At 32.4% G+C, this 26267-nt stretch overlaps 2 protein-coding genes across 5 annotated transcripts in view; one reads left to right on the top strand and one right to left on the bottom strand.

Annotated features, from left to right (window-relative positions):
• LOC103569738 (storkhead-box protein 2) overlaps positions 1-26267 on the top strand; it is a 116248-nt gene that overhangs the window by 12024 nt on the left and 77957 nt on the right. The window contains exon 1 of one of the 4 annotated variants that reach the window (XM_008547203.3): positions 1859-1875. The exons of the other annotated variants lie outside the window; for them this stretch is intronic. The gene's annotated coding sequence lies outside the window, so the exon portion shown is untranslated. Of the gene's footprint in view, positions 1-1858; positions 1876-26267 lie in introns of those variants that run through there. 4 annotated transcript variants of the gene reach the window in all.
• On the bottom strand, positions 7787-10639 carry LOC103569740 (transcription initiation factor TFIID subunit 4). Its single transcript, XM_008547207.2, has one exon. It carries the CDS (start codon positions 10481-10483, stop codon positions 7844-7846), a length of 2640 nt encoding a protein of 879 aa, XP_008545429.1. The 5' UTR covers positions 10484-10639; the 3' UTR covers positions 7787-7843.

Genomic DNA, 26267 nt, shown 5'->3' with positions numbered 1-26267 from the left:
AATAATAGAGTAGATTGAAGGCTGACCTGCACCGAAGTTTGTTACGGATCGACTAGGTGATGATTCGATCAGCAGATTTGTCCAGGGTCGGGGACAGAGAGGCTGCTCACGGTTACGACAGCCAGTTTGGTATCAAGCAGAGTAAGAAGAGGCGAATAGAAGAGTCCGGACGGTATCACGTATAGCTGGGCCAGTAAGCAAGACAACGGGACATTAATAACAAGATCCTGCTGAAAAGGTAATTGCGCTTGTACTCGAGCTGAACACGGGATAGACCGTATTATATATAGTGTGGCAACCAGCGATAGTGGGCCTCCGTTATATTAGACGATAGAGCGCAGGATACGATGATACGACAACGACTAATAGTTGACTGAGGACGCGATGACTTGAATCGTACCGATTTCCCGCACGTTTCTCGATTGTCTTCAATGACTCGTGATTGCATTGATAGCGGTGATTGAGACACGATAGGCTAATAACGGAGCCTACATATTTTTTTTCTTTCACCGGTTTATTGACGCTGACAACACCCTTTGACGTAATAAAAAAAATCGTCAATTGATTGTGCATGGGAGTTGGTGATGGCAATTTAAAAATTTTTAAGCATGTGGAGGTCTAATGGCGATAATGGATGAATAGATAGTTGGCAATCGGGTAAAAATGGTCAACAACTGACTGTGGGTACGAGAATCTTTGTAATATGAGTAATATAATAATGAAGGGAAAAGAGGTTGCGTCGCACAAAGTCGCGATAAGCCATCAGGGATCAGGGCGAGAGAAGACTACTCAGCTGTTAACTCTTTCAAGTATCGATTATTCTTGTTATGTGAATAGCAAAGAGATGGAGGCTGTAAAAATCTTGAGCCAGAAGAATGAGAAGATGAGAGAGGCTCTCTGAGGGAGAAAGTTCTATTAATCGTATGCGCAGTATTGTAAATGGGAGCTGGGCTAGAAAAAATTTTCATTGCACGACCACGAGAGATAGATGTATATGAATATATATGAATGTATATGTATGTATATTGCAACGAAGCGGTAGAGTGGTATAAGAAGATGCCACAAACGACAATACACCCGGGCGAAACTACTTGTTGCAAGACTTTATAAAACGCGACGAGATGAGAGAAGAGAATGGAGAAAAGATATCACGTGCTACAACTGCGCACCGTTTTACACAAGTAAACTTTTTGACACATGAACCTTCTGAGTCTTCTTCTTCATCATCTTCTTTTACTTCAGTTTATTTTTTGTCCTTACTTAGCAATTAACATTTCCATGACCCAGGAAGACATCTTATTATTATAAATTCATCAATTTCTTCATTTTATTATCATTATCATACTATTATTTATCGGTTAGAAGTCTCGTTTGTTGGAAAATAATTTCAAGTTAATCCGTTCACTTTTTTTAAATTTTTTGTTTCTCTGACATTTTTAAGTTTTTTTCAGAAATATAAAATTATAATTGAAGTGTATAATTTTCAAAAAAAAAAAAGTGTGATCAAAAATGAATTTTCATCAAACTTTTCCATTATATATCTTATTATCTGAATTATATATTTAATTTAATTAGATTGCAATTATTATCAACAAAAATAATTACAGTTATATTATTTTGAAAAATAAATAAAATAAAATATAAAGAACTGATTAAATTGACACGCGATCCCACCGAGGTCCAGCGATCTCTGTGGTCTACTGTCTAACCTACGCGGGTGTTATAGTACAAAGATTAATAATATCCATGTCTAATGGCACATGATCAACTTGTATTATAATCCGAACAACGGAGAGAGTAAACAGAGTGAAAGAAGAAGAAGAGATGCTCTATGAGAACAACAAACAATAATCCAGCACACCACACACATCTCAAGTAAATTCACAGAATAAATAATAATGCCCCTCAGTATATCTCATTCGATCGTCTCGCGATTGGTTAAAACGCTGATAGCTCGGCAGTTATTAATCGACTTGTTTATAATGTCAGCCACTAAGATATAATCCCTACATACATATATAATATGATATTGTTACCAAGATTAATCCCAACTACATTTATCACCAAGTCGGAAGTCCGTTTGATTAATTCACCATCAACTATTCGTGTACTTAGCGTCGAAAATTTAATTATTTATTTTATAAATAAATATATTATACTTCCCTCTACTTCAATATATTTTTAAAAATCCATCAGTCTAACCGCATTGACAAATTTTTAATTTATATATATAAATACACATATATATGTGCTAATAAATTACAAGTGAAAGTCGCTAAGTGTAATGACTATACAGGGACATAAAGACAAATTTATGAATTCTAATTACTGTGTCAAACAGAGTGTTCATGCACACTGATGCTTATTACTTATTGCTATTATTTATTTTATTTTATTTTTTGGACCCATTGTAATTTTTATAAATAAACTCAAACAGCTGTGTCGCCTCGAGCTGATTCAATAATCGCGAATACGTTCATTAAATTATATATATACATACATATATTCTTACACATCAAATACAACAGGTCTATACTTTCACTCAGTGATCTCCCTTTTGTTTGTTATTTAGTGTGATCTTTATGAGCACAAGAAGCTCCAAGATTCTCACGCACAAATATCTGTTGTCTTGATACAAACATATATATTATAAAGGTTTTGTTGTCTTGTATAGTTTTTGTCGTCTATGAATTTCCTTAATACCTCATGCATGTGCAACATAAACGCTCAAGTATTAAACGCAAACGTCCCGGGCTTTTGTGCTGCATGTACTCAAGTACTCTACCATGAAGATCGGTACCGTGATAATATAATATAGTATATATGTATATATGTACATAGCAACTTTTATCGTAAGGCGGGAATGTGTAAAATGAAGAAAGAATGTTATTATGCTGGTTAATAAGGAAGCATTTTTTACATAAAATATTTTTTTTTTTAGTTATTAATGTTCGCTCCATTACTTCCGGATTTTGTTTTATTATTTATCGGTATGATCTGGTTAAATAAATATCTTATATTTTAAATTAATTAATTATGATAGTATTGTATGGTATTTTAAGTATCGTATTTTTTTTGATAAATTTGTAGTCAAGGCGAACATGACCGAGCAATTTTATAAATTTTCATTGTTTTGTTGACATGAAACTATTTTATGAACACGAATGTTTGAGTTTGTAATTAATGTTTATTAATGACACGCCTTTTTAACCAGCAGGTATTTAGATTTATAAGTGATTGGACTTAATGAGACGGAAATATTATTTCGGGCTGTCGTGCTTGGCATTTCTTGCACTCAATCATTCTTACGCTGGGTTTTACTTCATCAGATATGAGCGCAAAATATATATATGTATATAGTGTAGTAAGGAGTGCAGGAAATGCTCAAGATAAAATGCAGAGGGAGCCAGTGGTTGGCCCTTTGGGTTTTCACAAACCAATTATTAATTTATAATTAAGCATTTCATTCATCAGTTTATTATTAAATAACGCCCTGATAAGCATATATATTATATATGTCTAAATTAAAGATATGCTCTAACGTGTGATTTTAAACGTCACACACGCTGTCTTGAAGGTTTTTAATTATACTAAAGATCAAATAAATATATATGAGAATCATGTATTTAAATTGACGTTGAGGTAGTCTGGAGAAATGAGCTTAGAAGTAGGGGCATAACAATATATCTAGATATGGTATTATTTTAGAATATTTTTTGATGAAAAAAAATATGGGGCACAATGGGATGCGACAAAATTTTTTTTATTTGCGCTGAAATTTGGAGTTTGTGCAAATTTTAGAAAAACTTAAGGGAATGAATGATTTTTTAAATCAAATTTTGAGGGTATTCTGTTTACGCAAGTCCCTGTGGTGAAAAAATTTTTAACTCGTAGATGATAATTTATTTAAAAGAAGTTGTCCATTAAGATCGTTGATTACGCCCCCGAAACCTTTCTCTTGACGATGCGTATCAGGATGAAAATATTTGATAACTTTCAAAATAAGCGACGAGTCATCGGAAATTAAAAGTCATCGGATCAAAAATTAATAAATTATTTTTCAAGGTCATTAAGGTCAAGTCGAAAGTTCGCTAGATGATTTTTAATTAAGACAAATATCGTTTGTCTTATTTTTTAGTCCTGGTATTTATAACGGACATAGAAAGTTGATACATATATATATTACTCTGTAGATAGATTTCAATATGGCATATAGATTTGTCGGGAGTTTAGTCGGGGATGAATAAAATAATTGAGACGTGGAGTTTTTGTGGTACGTGTGAAATAAACCGTAGTACTGCGCGGCTTTCGTGACAACCACAAAAAATATCATCATCAATCACCTTGCTTTGTGTCTCGGATTTACCAAAAAATAAAATACGCCCGTTAACAAAAATTACGAGCCACCACGCCCGTCTGGCTTTCGTACGATATAATTTGCCATTTTTTTTTTTTTTTTTTTTTTTACGTAATCCGCTTATTAACTTTAAGTTTCTCTTAATTCATCAGACAATTATTTTATCATACCTTCAAATTCATTTAAAAAAATTCTCATTATACTTAAAAAAAAAAAACTAATAATTCAAATTCTTTATTAAAAATTTTAACAAAGAAAAATTCCATACATAAAATTATAAAAGGTCATATTTTAAAAACTTAGAACTAGTTTCTGAAATTCAAAATTTTTTTAACTTTAATGCATAATTGAAACTTATCTACTTAAAAAATAAATACATTTTTTTTTGTATAATAATTCATTTGATTTATTTTTAATTTCAATTATCATTAATAATTAATTTTCATATACAAAAGTATAAACTCATTTAGTTTCGATATCGAAAAAAAAAAGTCTTATTCGACATTCCCGTTTCCATAGAAATAATCTGGAATATTTAAATAAAATACACCCGCGTTGATTTAAAATGAACGTGAGAAAGAGATTAAAACATACTCTACATATCGCACACTATTTATTTAAATTTTTAATCCTCAAGATTTCGCCTCGAAGTATCGACTTAAAACATCAAGCTCGCGTTGCGTGAAAACGCGATAGCAGTTTGCCATTTATTCAGAATAGAATAACTCTGTGCTACTTCGCGCCGCGACTTTCCGTTCTCATCGTTAGGCCAAAAAAAAAAAAAAATGAATAATCATAAAAAACCAGAACACTCAATTACTTCTAATAAACAATTTCAGCAACCCGCCAATTTTAAAATAAAGTTAAATATCGCAATTCAATACTTAATAAACTGAGAATGTCAGCTAACAGACCGTTGGAAAAATTTAGCATACCCTCATATTTAACTGCGCATGACTCACAATCAAATAAACAAATAAAAATAACAATAAAATAAAATACCGACACCTTTACGTAAAGGACAAGCGTGTCGAACGACTTTCCCGCCCACGATTCCGGGTATTTGTATATATCTAGTCATATAATTCTTGTAACTATATACAAACAGGTGAATATACACACTATGGACTTTATACACACATATAAATTATTTTCCAAGTTTTTAGCTTACGGCTAAAATTTATAATAATATAAAACATTTAAAATAAACATCGTCATAAATTTATAAGCACCAACTGCCGCTGAGATAACAGCGAAAATGCTTTATGGAAATTATTTTCGACCAGAAAAAAAAATTAAAAAGTCAATCAACAAATATATGTATATATATATGATGCATAGCACTGAGATTGTAATAAAAGATAACGACAATTGGATCTTGATATTGAAATTGTGACTTGTAGCGATTATTAATATAAAGAGTGTTGAAGTATTTAAAATGGATTCTAACAAGATACGAGAGTTATTTGACACGAGAATGTAATAAGCGTGTGAGCTTACATTACTTTCTTTATGTCGGTATGGAATATGCTTCAAGAGAATCTTGTGCTGGTGTAAGTAATGTCCGTTATCGACAGTTAATTAGCGTACCATCTATTTCTCAGTTATTAAACATTAATTGGTCTACCCCTTGTATGTATACACACTTACACATATATACATACATATGAATTGTATGAGTGATTATAAATAGATATATAATGTACGAGGCTGGTGTTGTGATGTATGGGTAGATGTGGCTTATGGGATGTCCTCATTCTGGTGGCCTACTCGGATGTAACAACATTAAACTCGCAAATAATCCGAGCGAGCGACTACCCGTGTGAGACTTGATTGCTGATCGGTATTATAATATACATTTGATACTGGGTACTAGACATCGGAACGGCCTGTACTGGCATGGATGTGAATATATGGAGGCGAAAGGTCGGAAAAAGCGATCACGCCAGGATATTCAGAACGTAACTGATTATTTTTTATTTTGAGAAACAAACTCTGGATTAATTATTGGATTGGATGTGGATGGAGATGTGTGTAAGGATGTCAAGTATTTGAGACAGTGAGAGAAGATATTATTTTATAATTAGAGGACTTGCGTGTTGGAAATATTTCTGCCTGTCTTTCAGAAGCAAATTTGTGTCAGAGTTTTTTTGGTTTTGGTCTGACGATTGTTGACTTTTTGACCTAGGAGATTTCGTTTTGAAAATTAGTATAGAAATTTTTCAGTAGATTCTATAAATTTGTGACTTACACTGATAGAAGGATTTCTTAGTCTCAAAAAAGATTTGTTAATATTTAACAAATTATTTCTTAACGGAGCTTTATTTAAGAAATATTTATTAATATTTAACAAATCATTTCTTAAACATTATTTTTTTGTATTTAATAAATATTTCTTAGCATCTAATAAACGATTTGTTAATATTTAATAAACGATTTCTTTCCATTTAAAAAATGATTTATTAGTATTTAATAAATCACTTTTTAACATTTCATGAATCACTTTTTAATAATTAATAAATGAATATTTTATATTTAATATATTTTTTATTATTTGAACAAATTTTTTTTTTATATTTAAGAAATTATCTATTAACTTATTTATTAAAATTTAATTCATAAAATCACACAGTTCAAGAATATATATCTATATATGTTTTTGCATGCAGCTACACACATTCATTAATATTTATATTTATAAACAAAAATAACTAATAATAATTACTAAATATTTGTTAAATCCAAAAAAGTCAGTTGAAAAAAATTTAATAAATCAATTTATTACTCCTAAACAAATCCTTCTATCAGTGTATTTAATTACTTAATATTATTTTTTATGATTAAATAGAAATGTTATTATAATTTATAAATTTATTATAATTCAGGATTAGGATTTTGGTGGAAAGTGGGAATTTGAAAGAAAATGTCATTTATGATTAGATTTTTTTTATTTAATATAAAATATAATTTGGCGAACTCACAATTAATTTCTAGATTTCTAAATTATTTTTAATTATCTATTTATCAATAAAAACAATTTTAAAAACAAATTAAAAATTTATTTACAAATTTGTATAAGTGGCATTTGTGCTCCAATTGGAACTTTGTCCCATAGAAAAAATTTTTAAGATACATCATTACTTACAACTAAAATAATTTAATTTTTTACAAACTACCTATTATTAAAATATGCAAGGCCCCTATTTAATATTTTACTTATCAAAATTTCGTTAACATTTACAAGCAAAAAATTACAATTTACTATATAAAAATTGAAAAAAAAATCGGACATATAAATATGAAAAAAAAATTGCGAGGGAAGTATAAATTTTTAAATTTGGTAAATAAAATTTTTTCTAAATATATTTAATTAATTAAAAATAAATTACTAAAAAAAATGTGAATCTAAAGTAAATAAATTACCACCAAATTAGATTTCAAAAATATATACATATAAAAATTTAAAAAACTTAAACGGCCGTTTCATTAATATTTCAAATATGATTTATAAAGAAACGTACTTCTGCATGATGATTGTTCTTCCTGAAGAACAAATAGTAAATCTTTCATGCAAATTTTCTTAGTCCTTGGTCTGAAAGGTTGTCTGGATAACCCAGAAGCTGCAGAACTAGTCATGTCTGCATCAAATCTTGGCTTCTTCCTTGGACCCAACGCCTGTAATGCTGTTATATCAGCATCGCGTTGTCGTTTTTTTTCCATTTCAGCTTTTTGCATCTCTTTAGCCTTCTCCTTTAACTTTATCTGCTCATCATCTTTCGACTTACGCTTACTCGCCTTCAACATCAGTGCAAGCTCTTTGGCTTCACGTTTCTGAACCGCCGCTTTGTCCACTTCCTGGAGGAATCGCAGCTGGGCTCTAACATCCTGGGTCACTTCGTACCGCGGATCATTTCTGTTAAAATCCAGCCGATGTTCACTAATTGTAGACATTTTTTCAACGAGACCCCTGAGTCTCTGCTCAGTCGCATGTGATACCAGAGCAATAACATCTGACTCAGCTCCTTCTAGTCCGTGTTTTAGTAACATTTGTTTAATTTTATTTTGTAAAGATGTCGAATTTAGAAATAATTTTTCTTTACATGATCGTACTTTCGTGCCAACTTTCTCTGTTGAACTGAGAATTGCTTTAGATTCTTCAGCAATGTCAATCCCTCCCATAGTTATGACATCATTAAGTTCGTCTTCATTTGTTTTAATTGATGAATCAGTTTTTTTTTCTCTCACACCAATTGCAATATTTATTTTTTTATTATCTTCTGAAAATTTATTAAAATTTGCAGAAGTATGTGTTGATGATTGCTGGATCGTTGGATTAAAAATAGTTGGTAACTGTTGGATATTTGAAGTAGTCGTCAGTGGTGATTGGTGACCAATTGTCTTAGTAATTTTTGTACCAACTACTGGAGTAGGTTTTAAATTATCAGTGCGAACTAATTTTTTTGTAGGTCGTACACTTTTAGATGAAGATTGATAAGGTTTTATTTGAGTAGTCGCTGGAGCCTTTGTTACCGTTGTAGGAGGTACCATGAACCTTGCTGAAGGCATGGTAACAGTTGCTGTAGGCATCACCAAAGTTTTAGAAGGGATCGACAAAGTTCTTGAAGGAATTGCTACAGTTGCTGAAGGCTTTGTCACAGTCGTTGAAGGCATCGCAACAGTTGCTGGAGACATCGCCAAAGTTGTAGAAGCTATCGACAAAGTTCTTGGAGGAATTGTCACAGTTGTTGAAGACTTTGTCACAATTGCTGAAGGCATCGCCAAAGTCGCTGGAGGCATCGCCCAAGTTGTTCGAGGCGTCGCAGCAGATGCTGGAGGCATCATTACAAATCCTGAGGGTATTGTTATCCTTGCTGGAGGAATTGTCGTGGTTACTGGCAGTTGTCTTGAAGGGTTATCTGATACCGGCGATTTAACCTTTGATTTAATTAAACTCTGCTGTTTGACACTTGTTGGTGCCAATTGTAAAGTAGAAAGAGCAACTGTTGGTGGTGGTGGTCTGATGCCATGGATAGTCATCTGTTTGAGATACAGAGACGTTCTCAATTGCGGCAGACTTTTAGTCAGAAAATCAACAAGCAGTGGCTGCCGGACAGCATTCAACATCAACTCAAGCCTATCAGCAAATTGCTTGGCTTCTATTTTATTATCAATAACATCTTGGATTAATTTGGTTAAATTACTTTTAACATTTCTGGTATTGCCTTGCTGAATTGTGCTTGCTTCAGCTAACAAGTTGTTAAAAAAGACACAACATTTTTGAACCATTTTGTTTATCATTACTTTCTGTTGATCGGATTGAAATGTTGTTGATATCTTTGGAGTTGTTTTATTTAAACTTATTGGAAGTACTTTAGTTTTAGTCAAAGTGGGTACTCCTGGATCAGCGGTTGCTGCTGAAGCTGGTGATGCTACACTATAAACTACTGAAGTTGGTGTAGTTGAAGCAGTTGTCTTGATTTCAGTTGATCCTGCTTGAGCAGTTTGAGAAACTGATTGAGTGCCAGCTTCTGGAATACTGATTTTTAGCAACTGATAGCCATGTTGAGTTTTTATGTATACATTGTTCTGTAATTTTGGAGCAAGACTTGAAATACTGTTTAACTGATAGCCATGTTCAGTTTTCTTGTATATTTTCCTGTATAATTCTGGACAAGTCTTTTGAACACTGTTCATCGGTATGTTTAATTGTCCAAGTTGTGGGCTCGACAACTTATCAACAGGAATAATCAATTCAGTTGGTTTATAATTATTATTATTGTTGTTGTTGTTGTCATTATTATTATTATTATTATTATTATTATTATCAGCAATAAGGTTAGGAGTATTTACTTGCCCAGTTGAATTATTATTGACAATCACGTTTTTAATATTTGCTTGAGAACTGGTAACCTTATAAGCTGGCTGATGTTGCCCAGCATCTGAATTAGCCATTGGAGGGTTATCAGCAACAATTGATATTTGTAAGTACTGCTGATGCTGATTCATCGTAACCTGAGATCCGTAAATGCTATTCGGAGTTGTACTTACATTTAAGGTGCCCACATGTGGCTGATAATTATTGTCTTGAGATGTAAGTGGTTGGTTTTGTGGACAAAGCAATGACATTATAAACTCGTGTAAAAATTAATGATGAAATAAAAAACTTTTTAATTTTTATCAGTGGGATTGCTAAAATAAATATTTTCACTTTGAGTACTTATTAAGTAAGTGAATATTTATGGATATGAGAGGTTAAACTTAGACACAGCTAATGTTCCGGAAGCGTGGTCGACACAAAAATGATCAGGAAATGGATAGTAGGGAACTACGATAATGGCGCTGTGTGGTGGAGTTGCGCAGTTCCTTTAAATGAGCCCTTATCCCTGCTATGTTGACAACTGAGTCAGCTGTTCGCTAAGACTTTATATTTTGTAAGCATATACCCTGATAACACGAGTTAATCGTGAAAAAGTTGGTCATTTATTAGTTTCCGACCAACTTGACGACAAGTTATCGACAACTTCAGCTTTTGCAACTTATGGCTACAAGTTACCGCCAACTTTCTCAGAAAGTTGGCGCCAGTATGGAGCCGCAACTGGAATGCAAGTTTCTGAGGACATTGAAAGGAAACTTACCGTCAACTTATGATTTCCAACTTTTGCCACTAACTTTCTCAGAAAGTGACCGTCAACTTTTTGGATTTACAACTTTTGCCACCAACTTTCTCAGAAAATGTCTATCAACTATTGGAGGTACCAATTGTTGGCGGCCAACTTGGTGTCCAGTTGCGGCTGCAAGTTTCTCGTCAGTTTCTCGCCAACTTGGCTATCAGGGTAGCCAGCAGGTCAATGGAAATTTACGGTCACAACCTAGCGGTAAGATGACAGAAAAATTTTTGACATGCAAGTTAAATGACATCAACTTGAAGTAACTTTTGCTCCTTAATTTTTTGGCGAGCATTTTGGTGTCAAGTTTATTTGTCAACTTGCTATCAAATTGTGGCAGTGGCTTTACGTTCACCTGCGGTAAAATTCAAACTCATAATCAAAAGTTTGCTGGCTTAAAGTTGATGTAATTTGACAGCAGATTGAAGGAAACTTTTGCTGAGCAATTCCGCTTATCTGAGTAAATAAATAATTTTTTTCTCATTATTAATTATTTTTTTACTTATGAGTAGAAATAGACTCAATTAAAAATTTATTGAATTTTTAATTTTTATGGAAAAAAAAATAGCGGCTCCCAATCACACTTTTGTAGTAAAAATTGATGACTATTATGCTTATTATAAAATTCACCAAAGCGAACTTATACTTAAACTGAAAATCGATTTTGTTCTAAAAAAAAAAAATAATTTTACAAACACAATAAATTAACCAATGAATAGTCCACCAGATAATACACAGAATGCAATTCAGGCAGTAAATATATATACTATAAATCGTATAGTATGAGGACAATTGATGCGTGAATAATGACTAGATCCTCCATATGCTAAAACCCATACTGTCCATTCTTCCCACCCTCAGCAACGGTTACCGATTGAATGCCTGCATTATACCTCCGCCAAAGTAATCAGAAAATCCAGTCAATCTGCTAATAAATCTCCATGGCTATATATTTTATGCAGCGCTAAATTCTGTTAAGTCCATTATAATTTTATCACCCGTTCAACATTCAATTATCCCACGTCAAATTAAATTCACTCGGAACACTATCAATTATATTAAAATTTAAAAAATCCTTGCATTAAATATAGTAATAACAACAATTATTACGTCCATTAATAATTACATGGATATAAATTATTATAATCCAGTAGAGTGGAGACGAGAAAATATTAGTAAAGTATTTAGTTGTAATTAATGTGTCAACGATGGGTATAATAAATAAGCAACAACTGACGTTTGAGAGCTGGGATGCAAATGAATGGACGTCGAGAGTAAACAAAACATCTCTTCCGGTTCCAGTGAATCGTGACTGAGCATGGAAAGTCGAATAGATCTTCAGCTTTCGGGCCATACCATAAAATAAAAGATGCTTCAAGTGTCTGTAGTTGTTGCATCTACTGGTACTATTACATACTACCTCCAGTTCGTGACACGGGTATTCATTCCGGAAGCCAATGGCGTCGGGGGTTACAACGTACGAGATTAATTGCAAGCATTACCGGGATTTATCGCAGAGTTACTGCATCCTGGGCTATTCAGAAGACTGTCCGAGTCCGAGTCCCAGCAAACTGATTATTTCTGCGAGGATTTCTATTGATCCGTTTGGTGAAAAATTAATCCATGTGGGCCCAGGTTTTATCTGACCTCGCTTCACTTTACTTGTATACATATATTTACTTTTATTTATGTTATATAAACTGAAAGCTTACAAGGTGCAAGAGAAAACATGCTGATAGATAATAAACGGTTAATGCGTCCATTAGTTAGGTGAGAAAACTATTAGCTTGATGCATCGAGCTCCTCAATCATCATCACCGTTTATTCAATAATCTAAGGTATTGATTACGTATTTTTTTTACTATATAATAATAAAAAGGCTTCTGATAAAATGTTTGTTGGCACGAGTCGGATAAAAAATAGTTTAATTAGAGGTATTTTCAAAAGGATTTTTTAAACTGATGTGTGAAGGGAAAGTTAACTTTCTATTTTTTTGATAAAATTTATTGTTTCGATTACCGATGATTGATGATTGAGGCTTAGGTAGACTGGCTTTGGAAATTTTTTAAAATTATGGCGAAAGATTTTCGGAAAGATGGATAGAGGTTGTAACAAGTATTGATTTCGATCTTGAGAAATAATTTATACGAAAGTGATAAGTTTGCGGGTCATTAAATTAAATTTTTTTTTGTAAAACTGTATGACTAACTGCGATGGCGAATTTGATATGAGGATGTCATAAAAGTCCTCGTAAACAAATAGAGACATTGTAAAGAAGGCGCCAAAGTGTCTCGACATAGTACTCTATTTTTTGTCCCTTTTTATTTTAACGATTACTGCATCTGCAATTTGTTAAAGTTGTGGTACAGATATTGTGAGATAGCGACGTTAAATAAATTTCCTGTGCAATAATGTCTAAAGGAATCTTAACGACTGTTTCAACTTTTATCAACAATAATTGTAATGAAGACGGAGAGAGGGCGTAACAGGATACCCAAAAACGTGGGTTTATTTTTTTAAAGTTTTAAAGTTTCATTTATTACTTTTATAATTATTTTCAAGTAATTCAAGATGTCCAGACAGAAAAAAATGCGATTCTCCCAACCGCAACATTGTAGCAGGGTACTGACAACTAAGTACTGTAGTAAACATTGATGACTGTAGTTGGCGTCACTACACGTGTGTTTAAGGTTATTTCAACCTGAAGTTGGCATTCCTTTACTCTAACTTGCAGTAACTTCAACTACAGCTACTGTTGTAACGACTTCAATTTTTTTCCATTGCAGTTTACTTTTGCAAATTTCTTTTCTTTTTTTCAAAATTTTATATTCAATTAAATTGCTGATAATATTTGAAATTTTAATTAATATATGACATTTTACGCATGTTAAATTTTATTGAAAGTACAAAAAATAATTTCTTTATTTTTTATTGCAAAAAAAAATGAAAAAAACGTCCTTGACCATTAATTAATTAGAGAGTTTAAAAACACCATAAAGCCATTTATATAATGATGAATGACGACAATATACCAACAAGTAAAAGTATCCCTTGTATTTAATAGTCTACAAAAAAAAAAATCATAAAATCCCTTCCCTCCCACTGTTCAAAAAAGAAAAAAAATTGAAAGATAGGAATTAGATTAGCTTGTTCTATGTCTAGCAGTGTCTCTCCAGCTGGCAATTGTGGGAAAATGATACGACCGGAAACTTGTTCGGAAGCAACGTACCGTGGATCGGCCTTCCTTACTCTCAATACAACTCCACTGCTTCTCATTCTCATTACAACTTCTATCCGGCTTCGCCAACATTTTAACAGGTGTACAAAACCCAAACCTCTCTTACAGAAAATAATAATATTATCCTCCTTCTTCTCTCGGTACCACCTGATCCACATTCACAAATACCTTACGCAAATGACGCGACGCCTTATCCATGTTCCTCAATCACCACGAATCTCTTGACATTCACTCCCTTGCTTATTTTTTTTCTCATTCCCTTTACTTCACTCACGCTCATAAATAAGAGCGCTCATAAAAAACTTAAAAAAAGATCCCAATCATGCGGAAGGACGATTATGAAGACGAGCTAAAAAATTATTATTTTACCTGACACACTTTCGGAAAAATCGACAGAATTTTAATTGAAAGAACGATAAAAAATATGTACATACATATATATGCTGCTGCTGCTGCTACTTGTCGAGAATGAATTACACATGCGTGTGAAGTGTAATAGTACTAACATGTACGCATGTAATTAAAAGTATGAGAAAATATTTTAAGAAAAATATGATATTCCACTCGATATATGAGCAACTTACTTTATTGTTCTCGCTGGAATAATAATCATACTTAAGATGAAAATAAAGATAATGGTAATGTTAATAGCAATAATTAGGTATGCATACAATGTGTTTGCAATATTATTTAATTGGTGTGTGTAAAGTAGGTGTGTATTATCGGCATAAATATTTTTATTTTCGCAAACTGTCGATTCTTAGAACAAGACAATAAAATTAGCATATGTTAAAAATATTAACACGTCTTGACATTTTTAACTTTAAATATTTTAAGGCAAATTGTAGAGAACATTAATGCTTAATAACGGTTTTAAATTAACGCGGTTCTTTGAAGTGATTTTATTTTTTATATTTATTTTTTTGATACTGGGAAGACAATTATGATAAATAATTTTAAAAATGGCATTAATCGATCGAGTGACAGTAGGTCGATACGAGGACGGTATCATGTAATAGCGCGTAGTAGGGATGGAGAGTAAATTAACAAATGGACGGCGGGATACTAATGAAATAGAGAAATAGAATAAACTTTTTAAAAATCATATGGAAGAAGGTATTAGTGGATAGATGATGAGAGGTGTAGTGAGATAATGAAGAAGATGAAAGAGATGAGTTTGAAGAGGTGGATCTTTTAGCCTCGTAGACCTTGAACTGACTCGCGACTTGTTCGAGTCTTTTCTCTTCTCTGCTCTGTTCTGTTCTTTTTATACTTTGGTATACATGTACAGAAGTCCAAGATGGTGAGGGTGTGTTTAGAGATAGAGGCTTTATGTGTGAGTTGGCGAGAACAAGGAGGCGAGATACTGAACAGAGACCCAATGGTGTAGAGGAAAGGGCATTTCATTGAGCCTCTTCTACGCAATGTTAGTCACGGGCTCTGCTGGATACGATAAAACTTTTTGCGGTGATTAGTTTCGGTAAATTCACGAGCAGAATTATTACAACCGTTACCATTTCGCGTCTTCATTATCATACATAAATATATTTTTATATATAGATAATATAATCTGAACAGTCCTGAGAGAGATTAGCATCAAGCTTTGAAAACATATTCATGATTCATCACTCGGGAATTTTTCGCCAAGGACAAGTAACGTCTGGAAAAATTAAAGCGAATTATTTTTAATAAATTCTGACAGCGTATACTTCTAAAGCTCGTCAATGTCTTGCGGGTTATGGGCCATGGGGTGTATGCACACCAAATTGATTGCTAGTAACTATGACTGCTCAAGGATACGACGTACCTACGGAGTTGTAATAGTCGATAATTTACAACGCATGCTTTAGTATCATCAATTTTTGAATTTGGTATGTGGATTTTTAGTTTACTCAAAAAAATCCAAGATAAAAAAAATTTTTTTTTTTTTTTTCATCGGGCTATGAAGATATTCAAAATTCGTTTATTAATATCTAGAGATTTAATTATTTTTTAACTTCCCGCTAAGAAAATGGCAAATTTTCAAAAATTCGGGAAGTTATTGGTTTCGGTCCGATTTTGAAAAATAAATTTTCTGGCGCTGGCAAATAGAAGTGAAGGAAAATAATTTTTTTTCCCAACACCGAGCTCCGAGTACCGATTGTTTATGCATTGGGTGTGTATTTTCTGTGGAAACTTCAGACGAGGACTTCTGAAATTGCGATGGCACATAGAAGTGAAGAAAAATAATTTTTTTCCATCAATTAAATAAAATTAGATCGGTAATTTATTGAATGCTTGAATTTCCATAGAAACAATAAAATTATAATTTTAAAAGCGGAAAGCTAAAAGTATCAACACGATTAAATATGCAGATGGTGAATTTGATAATGATATATCTTTGACACGACATCTTAGTACTTGTACTACTGTAATGGTATATTTCTCTAGTGCAACTGGCTCGGGTACCAGCATATAGGTATATTCGTATTGCAGTATAGGGTGACACGATATACGACTAGAGACTGTAAGAGAATAGAAGAGAAGAGACGAGAAGAGAGGAAACGAATGAGATGCATTTGCTTCATCTAAGTAAAGGTAAAGAGTTAAAAGACAAGTTTTAACCCGACGTATGGCAGTTGTAGTGGCTCGGCTCTTAAGCTCATGTCGTGACGTTCGCCTAGGCTAACCACCAGTGTGATAGTATAACATAGGTCACGCCTATATGTACTGCCGCGGGATAATGTCGAACGACCGTAAATTTATGGCGAGAATTTAACGATACGATAACGTGGGAGTCGCGTAACCGTAAGACGACGACCAACTGACTCGTCCGATAGCTTTAAAACTTTCCCCTGTCTGCTCAACCAGCCGCTCTACTCGTTTTCGTTATATCTACACATTATTATATTACGATAAACCAAAACTAACTATACATACATATTCATATATTTTATCTCGGGTGTGGATTCCTCGGCACACGCCGAACATTTCGTTCTTACGCAACTTTCAATATAAATACAAATTCAAATACACACAATAAATTATTAATAAATACCCAGTGATTATTCATATATAAATATATACATCTATATATAATAATGCGAAGTTAAATAACACATACACTCAATAAATAAGGTTTTACTTTTTTTCCGTATTCCATTTATCAATCACTCGAATTTCCAAACCCAGACTCAAACTCGGACAAAATAATTGTGTTTATATTTTAAAAATGAATTTAATTTAAAATGAACATGAAATGGTTGTGTTATTAAAGACTAATCTAGAATAAAATAATATTTAGCATTTAAAATAAAATTAATAATTAAACAGTAATGAAGAAGAGGTCAAATGAAAAGTGAATGCCCGACATTTCTCAGAGAGCTGTCGATGTAGGTGACCTCGTATCTTAATTACCTTGACTCGAGCTTGATTCTTAACAGAGTTTAACAAACTTAAATATAATACAATATATACAAGTATGGACGAACGCAGTATGTAGTATATGTATATACAGAGTAAGCGAATGGACAAGTGAACGATGCCCGTCTATCTGAGATAGCTTCATTAGCACCGGATAATCTCGCGTATCCGCGTCCTTAGAAAGTTCCCGGATGATGGTCGCCGATGGTTACGCTCGATAGTAATTTTATATACCTTCAATAACATCAGCACACATCTGCACACATGAGCACACAGATATTCCCTCAGGCACGCGTACAGCCATAGTCGCGATCGGCAAAACCAATGAACCGTCGATTATATATTTTCTATCTGATGGCTTATCGGCGAGAAGATCCGCGCGAATTGTCCGGGCAAATTTACGCGACAGCCTTCACCTATTGCCTATTTTATTAACCGGCCTATTTAGAAAATACTGTTGGGACTTTTTTATAAATTTATAAATAAATAAATAAATAAATATGTAGATATCTTTAACACCAGAGTAATACGATAGAGGGTACAGGATCAGATGGTTTGCTCGTAAGATGTCTTGACACGATCCCGGTGTGTCCGAACGATCTGATAACCTTTGATTTCCCTCGGCACACACACACACTCGCACACACACTTTATATATAAATAAATATAGGAGCATGTATATGCGTGAATACAATCGATTAATTTCGTTATTAAACATGCTTGTATCTCTTTCACTTACAATAATCTATATGATACATTTACTTTATTACACATAAAAATATATAAACATAAATATAAATACATAATTCCTAATATAATGTTATGTGATTTAGAAAGTGTTTACAACATTCCGCATACTTTATTGTTATTTTATTAACCATTTGTTGTTAGTAAAAGATATTTCAAATAAATTAATATCCTTAAATGAAAGTTGACACTTGCTTATTTGTTTATTTATTTAGTTTTGAAATTTTATTATGTGTCAGTGGAATTTTGCGTGCTGTAGAGTAGGAACTATATACACTTGAGAAAGCAAAGTTGATACGTATCGCTCGCTGGACACCATCTCGATTAGTTATCGACACGAGAGTACATCGCAGCGCGTTAACTCGGAAGAATTGTTATGTGTGTAATTAATATCCGGATTACTTTACTTATTTATAAACAATAATAATCATAAATGACAGCAAAAACAACAACAACAACCACACTAAAAAAAAATCGTAATATTTAAAAATATGAGCGATAGTTAGAGTAAAAAAATTGAATGAACATTAGCCTGCTTTGAATCTGGAGAGTTTAATGCCATTCTTCTTGTTTAAACATCCAAATACGATCAACAAGAACGCTCATTGAGTTCATTAACTTTATTTTTGATACTAATTACTATTTGAATAAATTACACTAATTGTCGGTCACAATGAATGAGTTTTAAAATTAACAATAAAAAATAAAATGTTCATTAAATAGATCATAAAAGTAGGCAGGCCGTTTTAGGACTTGGCTTTATGTTCCTTGGAGCATTACATTACTGCTTACGTCATCCCAAACATTGACAGTCTTGGTGCTAAAACAATCTTTACATTTTTAAACTTGACCTTATCTTTTTATTGCCCATTGCGCAATATTAATGCTAATTTATGTAACAATAAATTCATAGGTGATGACAAATTTTTTGTCGCTACAAAAAATGTTTATCAGATGTAAACAATTTTTTGTCGAACCAATGAAATGGAGGTCAGGATAAAAAATTAATTAATAATTGGTATATTGCCTTGGAGTTTATTAAAATTGATGTATTGATTTATTGTTAATGACAATTAATTTTTTTTTAATTGTATAATTATTGAAAGACGTTTACAGGCTCCATCAGTTACGAAATTATGAATTTTTAATAAATTTGAATAAAGTATGTTATTTTGATAAATTGAGTGTAATTGATGTAATTAAATTTTAAAGAAAGTCTTTGAGAAAATGGCGGTCTTAAAATTTAATCTTAATCATACACCCGAAAATAAAAACTTAAGAATCGCGTGAGCTGCGGTCATTAATATATATATTTATAAATGTTCTTATATACATATATAACTATATATATATATATATATATATATATATATATATATATATTTTTTTTTTTTTTTTTTTTCATCATTCGGAATCAGTTTGTGATGTCTTACTGCTTATTGATGGGACTCTGATGATTGAGCTCATATAAATAAAATATATAAATGATATACTTGAGCGTAATAAGTGCGTTAGTATTATTTATTTATTTTATGCTAATAAAGAAATTGTCGCTTTCTCGTTAGCTTTTATTTAACGTATGGTGGATCACGGACTCGGTCAAACGAAGAAGTATCGTGCATGTTATTCTTGTAACCGGAAATGGAGAAACCCCGGCAGATGAGGAATTAAAATAAAATAAAAAAAAAATCGTCCTACGCAACAAGAGAAGAGAAATTATTGAGAAAGAAAAAACTGATGAGAGTGATCTCCAGATAATAGATAAAACTGTCGCCAGTTAAGTCTTAGTGACTCTTGTCTTCGACTCTTTTTTTTTCACCATCCAGCTTTTTAAATATTCGAAAAAATTCTGTTATCTTGTATCTTAATTTTATTCAGAGGTCTGTTTATCAGTTTATGGAGTGAGTGGAAGTGAAGACTTGTGGGAGTAAGAGGCCTCTAAAAAGCAGAGATGCCGACTAAGAGCAATTAGCTTGTCTGAAACCTGGTGGTCTCTCGAACAGTCGGTGTCCACATTTTCCCGTACCCTTACTTGTATTACTTACTGTACTGGACAGTCTAGCCGATCGCGGTTTCGCAACGCAACGTCGCTGAGTAGTTGGAACATCAAAGTCGACACTTAACTTATATACTAGTCCGTTGCTCGCTCTAATCGACGCTAATGATGAATTAAAATAAAAATTACGTCTCTTCGGTTGTTGACTTACACGCAAGTCGACGCCATATATCCACATGTTCATTCACCTTTACTTTACTTACATATTTACATTTATATATATATATATATATATATATATATATATATATATATATATATATATATATTATTGCAGTCCCCTTTACTTAAAAAAAAAAAAAATATCAATTGTTCTTACTCCAATTACATGTCTTTATTATATTTAATTCGGCGTACCGTTATAATTTTGTAAATACTAAACTACCAAAACCGTTGTCGTTATATCATATATTTTCTTATACAAATATTACATACTCATCATGATTCCTCAAATTATTGTTTTATTTTTTAATTTTCTTGAAAAAAAATTTTTTGAATAAAAGTAGTGGGGAAATTTAAACTTTCTTGAAAGACTATTTAAAATTTTATGGCATTCAATTTAAGTTATGAATTGTTCATGTCAAAAATGTTATTTTTTATCCAATAGCTAATAAGTCCGTGAGAAATTGTCATAGAAAGTTGATCATGTAACCAAATTAAAGGGTAAAGGTCACTAAGAAATGTCTGATAGTCGAATTAATTTTTAAAATATTTCAAAGTCTGAATTTTTTTTTGAAAGCCAGTGAAAAATTTTGTAATAAAAAATTAAAAGCTCAAGACATTAAATTCAAAATTATGACATTGAGTTTTACTGAGACATACATAAAAAATTTTTCTGAATATCTAACGTGATTAAGCTGGGAATTATTATTATTATTATTTTAAATTTAGATGCCGGAATAAGAGAGAATAAGAATGAATTGACAATGATAGTTGGTATTGAGTATAAAAATAATGTTATGAAAATGGCTGGAGATCACAAACATGACAAACAGATTGAAAAAATAAATAAATAAAAGGTTGAACAGTATAAATATACTTTCACTAAGTAAGTATATCCAAGTGAACTAGATTTATTAACCGAGTCAATGGATCAATCGAGCAGAGTCTATTTAGATCAACCCAACATTTGAGATCGCATTATAAACCTCACTCCTATTTCATAAATTACTCATTACTCATTAATAATTTCTCTCCATGAATTAAGACATTCACTGAAAATAATATTTACAACTGCATTTGCCCACGTGAACAAGATAATCAATAGTAAACCACTCGTGAACCTGTCACTGAAAAAAAACATCGATAAACAATAATATCGCACGCCGAAAAAATAAATAAACCCAGGAGGTGAAAGTCACGTGCAATCTCGGTCCTTCAGCTTCCGCTTAATACACCACCGACAATAAAAAAATTTAAAAAAAACGTTTCGGGGGGTCCTTGGATCATTGGAGCAGGAAATGGCACGAATTTAGTCCTAAGGCGATCTACAGTCAGAAACCGTGAACGTTACTGAGCTCTCGTTCCTCTGCTCTTGGTATTATAAATTAACGACGTGATATCTAACTCGTGTATGAGTATATAAATACGGTATTAAATATATATCATGAGAGCTAATCAAAGTTTTGTTATTGTATGCCCAGGGTCTGTTCATATATATTTGTATTTATACACGTACGGAGCAATATATTGAGATAGAGTAGCATCGAGTTGATCAACCGTAAAACATGTTTATCGTAGGAATTATTTAAATAGTTAATTAGATTAACGATTAAGTGTAATATTACTTTATAAATCAATATTTAAATATTATCAATTCGTTCTACTTTTATTTAATTTACTAGACCTTTATTTATGATTAATTTTATTTCATTAATTAATGTGTTTTACTCATTAAATTCTCGGTTTTATTTTATCTTTTAAATTTTATTTTTAGGTTTGTTTTCATTTGAAACAGTCACTCAATATATTTATTTTGAATAATTAATTACTACATTTCAAAAATTTGCTGTCAAAATTTTTTATCGAAATTTGAATCGAATTTAATTAAAATATCCATCAAAATTTTTTTTAAAATATTTATCACAATTTTTATTCAAAATATTTATCAAAATTTTCATTGAAAATATTTATCAAAACTTTGATTCAGAATATTTATCAAAATTTTGATTCAAAATATTTATCAAAATTTTAATTCAAAATATTTATCGAAATTTTGATTCAAAATATTTATCAAAATTTTGATTCAAAATATTTATCGAAATTTTGATTCAAAATATTTATCAAAATTTTGATTCAAAATATTTATCGAAATTTTGATTCAAAATATTTATCAAAATTTTGATTCAAAATATTTATCGAAATTTTGATTTAAAGTATTCATAAAAATTTTGATTCAAAATATTTATCAAACTTTTGATTTAAAATATTTATCAAAAATTTTGAATTAGAATATTTGTTATAAATATTTATTGGAGTAAAAAAGAAATAAAATCAATTAAAACTTGAAATAAAATAAAATCTTGACATAAGTATATGTAATATTGACAAAGAAGCAAATCGTGATGAAGTCTCGTGAGAAATGGGCAATTTAAATAAATCCAAGAACAAATCGGCTCGCGAGGCATCTAGATATCCAGCATTAAATATATATATTAGTGCAGTACCGAGAAATTGTCGCTTAACATACTAAAGTTTGTCTCGGGAATAACTAAATGTTCCAGACTACACGAGAACTCGGTTGGTTGGGTGATACGACACATAAAAGACACGAGAGACAAGCAAACACATACCTGGCACTTGGCAACTACTCGCTAGTTCGAGTCATTGATTCATTTTGAACACGAGAAAAGGCTTTTGCACTCGCACGTGCCTGACATACTATATATATACATACAATATTAACAAATATCTGGGTTCAATGTTCAATCAATGGGAAAACAACGACATACTTACACGTTTTTTGACACTTTACAAATCAAAATCTTAAACATTTTATTCTGGGCACAGACTATTTAATAATTCATTTATTTTAATTCCGATGAGAGAACATCAAAAATCATTCACTGATTTATCATACAAGATAAATCTTTGCATAAATTTTAATAATTAAAACCCGTAAAATAAAAAAAAAATTACGTCGGTCAATTAAATTCGATATCTTAAAAAAAATAATAATTAGCGTAATAATAAATTAATTGCCGCGTGAAATTTGAAATAAATAATCGAGTCTCGGCAACAGAATTATAAAAAATTCAAGAAACGATCCGGGGAGTGAAGGTGGCAGTTAAATATTTCGAGAGAATAAGCCAGCACTCGGTAGAACTAAGACCGGGACTTGAACCCGGACCGAGAATTTCACTGCGCTCGCGCTAAAAGTAAAAATAAACCTATAAATATTGTAATAAATATATATACGCATGGATATAAATTTATATATGATACACAGATGTGTAATTTAATAAATATCTTATCAATCTATTAAAATGGGCGCGGATAAATGCTGTTGGGCTGAAGCAGATAGAGCTGGAAACTTATTTTCACGGCACTTTCTTCGTGTCGTATGCTAATTTCACGCACGTCTCTCGAGTAAGCAATAATCTTTATACCTTTATAACTCATACAGGCTTTATTTATACGGATGTATGTATACAGCCGATTCATATTCATCTACATTACAAGTATACTAACGCGTAGTATCCCGAGGCTACTGTTTTCACGCCCGCACACGATATGATACGATACGATTACAACTACGTTATTTTAATAAAATATTTAATGGACATATTGGTCCGTCGTTTTCACACTGAGTTATCATTTTTATATTGAGGCAAGATAAGAAAATCCTGATTTTAATCGATAAATTATGAATGTGCCTTTTTGATTAGAATTTATGATAATAATTTTGACGAGTACGTAAAAGGATGGTTACGCGCTACAGCTTTTTCTTTAAACAGTCGAACTCTACTGTAATTTTTTCTACGTTTTTGGAAGACTTTTGTTACCTACTAATTGCATCTCTAGTGCCGAAAAGACCTGGGAATAATATATTTTTTTAATTGAGACCCATATTAGGATAAATTAGGATAGGTGGAGATGATTCTCTATGAAGAGTAGCCCGTAACTTTGCTCCTGTTGGGAATAACCTATCATACCATAAACGTTTTTCGTTCATTATGATGCCCTCTAGTAGGGAAAGCCATAAGAAGTCCCGGGAATAATTTATTTTTTGAGAAATCGACATCGGGCTGATACGGGCACATGCAGACAGATGACACTGTCTATGCAATATTCTGAGGAATGGTCCGTAACTTTGCTCCTGTTAGGAATAACCTATCATACCATAAACGTTTTTCGTTCATTATGATGCCCTCTAGTAGGAAAAGCCATAAAAAGTCCCGGGAATAATTTATTTTTTGAGAAATCGACATCGGGCTGATACGGGCACATGCAGACAGATGACACTGTCTATGCAATATTCTGAGGAATGGTCCGTAACTTTGCTCCTGTTAGGAATAACCTATCATACCATAAACGTTTTTCGTTCATTATGATGCCCTCTAGTAGGAAAAGCCATAAAAAGTCCCGGGAATAATTTATTTTTTGAGAAATCGACATCGGGCTGATACGGGCACATGCAGACAGATGACACTGTCTATGCAATATTCTGAGGAATGGTCCGTAACTTTGCTCCTGTTGGGAATAACCTATCATACCATAAACGTTTTTCGTTCATTATGATGCCCTCTAGTAGGGAAAGCCATAAGAAGTCCCGGGAATAATTTATTTTTTGAGAAATCGACATCGGGCTGATACGGGCACATGCAGACAGATGACACTGTCTATGCAATATTCTGAGGAATGGTCCGTAACTTTGCTCCTGTTAGGAATAACCTATCATACCATAAACGTTTTTCGTTCATTATGATGCCCTCTAGTAGGAAAAGCCATAAAAAGTCCCGGGAATAATTTATTTTTTGAGAAATCGACATCGGGCTGATACGGGCACATGCAGACAGATGACACTGTCTATGCAATATTCTGAGGAATGGTCCGTAACTTTGCTCCTGTTAGGAATAACCTATCATACCATAAACGTTTTTCGTTCATTATGATGCCCTCTAGTAGGAAAAGCCATAAAAAGTCCCGGGAATAATTTATTTTTTGAGAAATCGACATCGGGCTGATACGGGCACATGCAGACAGATGACACTGTCTATGCAATATTCTGAGGAATGGTCCGTAACTTTGCTCCTGTTGGGAATAACCTATCATACCATAAACGTTTTTCGTTCATTATGATGCCCTCTAGTAGGAAAAGCCATAAAAAGTCCCGGGAATAATTTATTTTTTGAGAAATCGACATCGGGCTGATACGGGCACATGCAGACAGATGACACTGTCTATGCAATATTCTGAGGAATGGTCCGTAACTTTGCTCCTGTTAGGAATAACCTATCATACCATAAACGTTTTTCGTTCATTATGATGCCCTCTAGTAGGAAAAGCCATAAAAAGTCCCGGGAATAATTTATTTTTTGAGAAATCGACATCGGGCTGATACGGGCACATGCAGACAGATGACACTGTCTATGCAATATTCTGAGGAATGGTCCGTAACTTTGCTCCTGTTGGGAATAACCTATCATACCATAAACGTTTTTCGTTCATTATGATGCCCTCTAGTAGGAAAAGCCATAAAAAGTCCCGGGAATAATTTATTTTTTGAGAAATCGACATCGGGCTGATACGGGCACATGCAGACAGATGACACTGTCTATGCAATATTCTGAGGAATGGTCC

The sequence above is a fragment of the Microplitis demolitor genome, chromosome 3, assembly GCF_026212275.2.
Source record: "Microplitis demolitor isolate Queensland-Clemson2020A chromosome 3, iyMicDemo2.1a, whole genome shotgun sequence".
Taxonomy (NCBI): domain Eukaryota; kingdom Metazoa; phylum Arthropoda; class Insecta; order Hymenoptera; family Braconidae; genus Microplitis; species Microplitis demolitor.
Note: the sequence above shows the minus strand (reverse complement) of the source record. Positions and strands in the feature narration are given on the sequence as shown.

Excerpts from the sequence above, each read along its gene's own strand:
- LOC103569740 (XM_008547207.2), bottom strand. The coding sequence starts at position 10,483 with ATGTCATTGCTTTGTCCACAAAACCAACCACTTACATCTCAAGACAAT.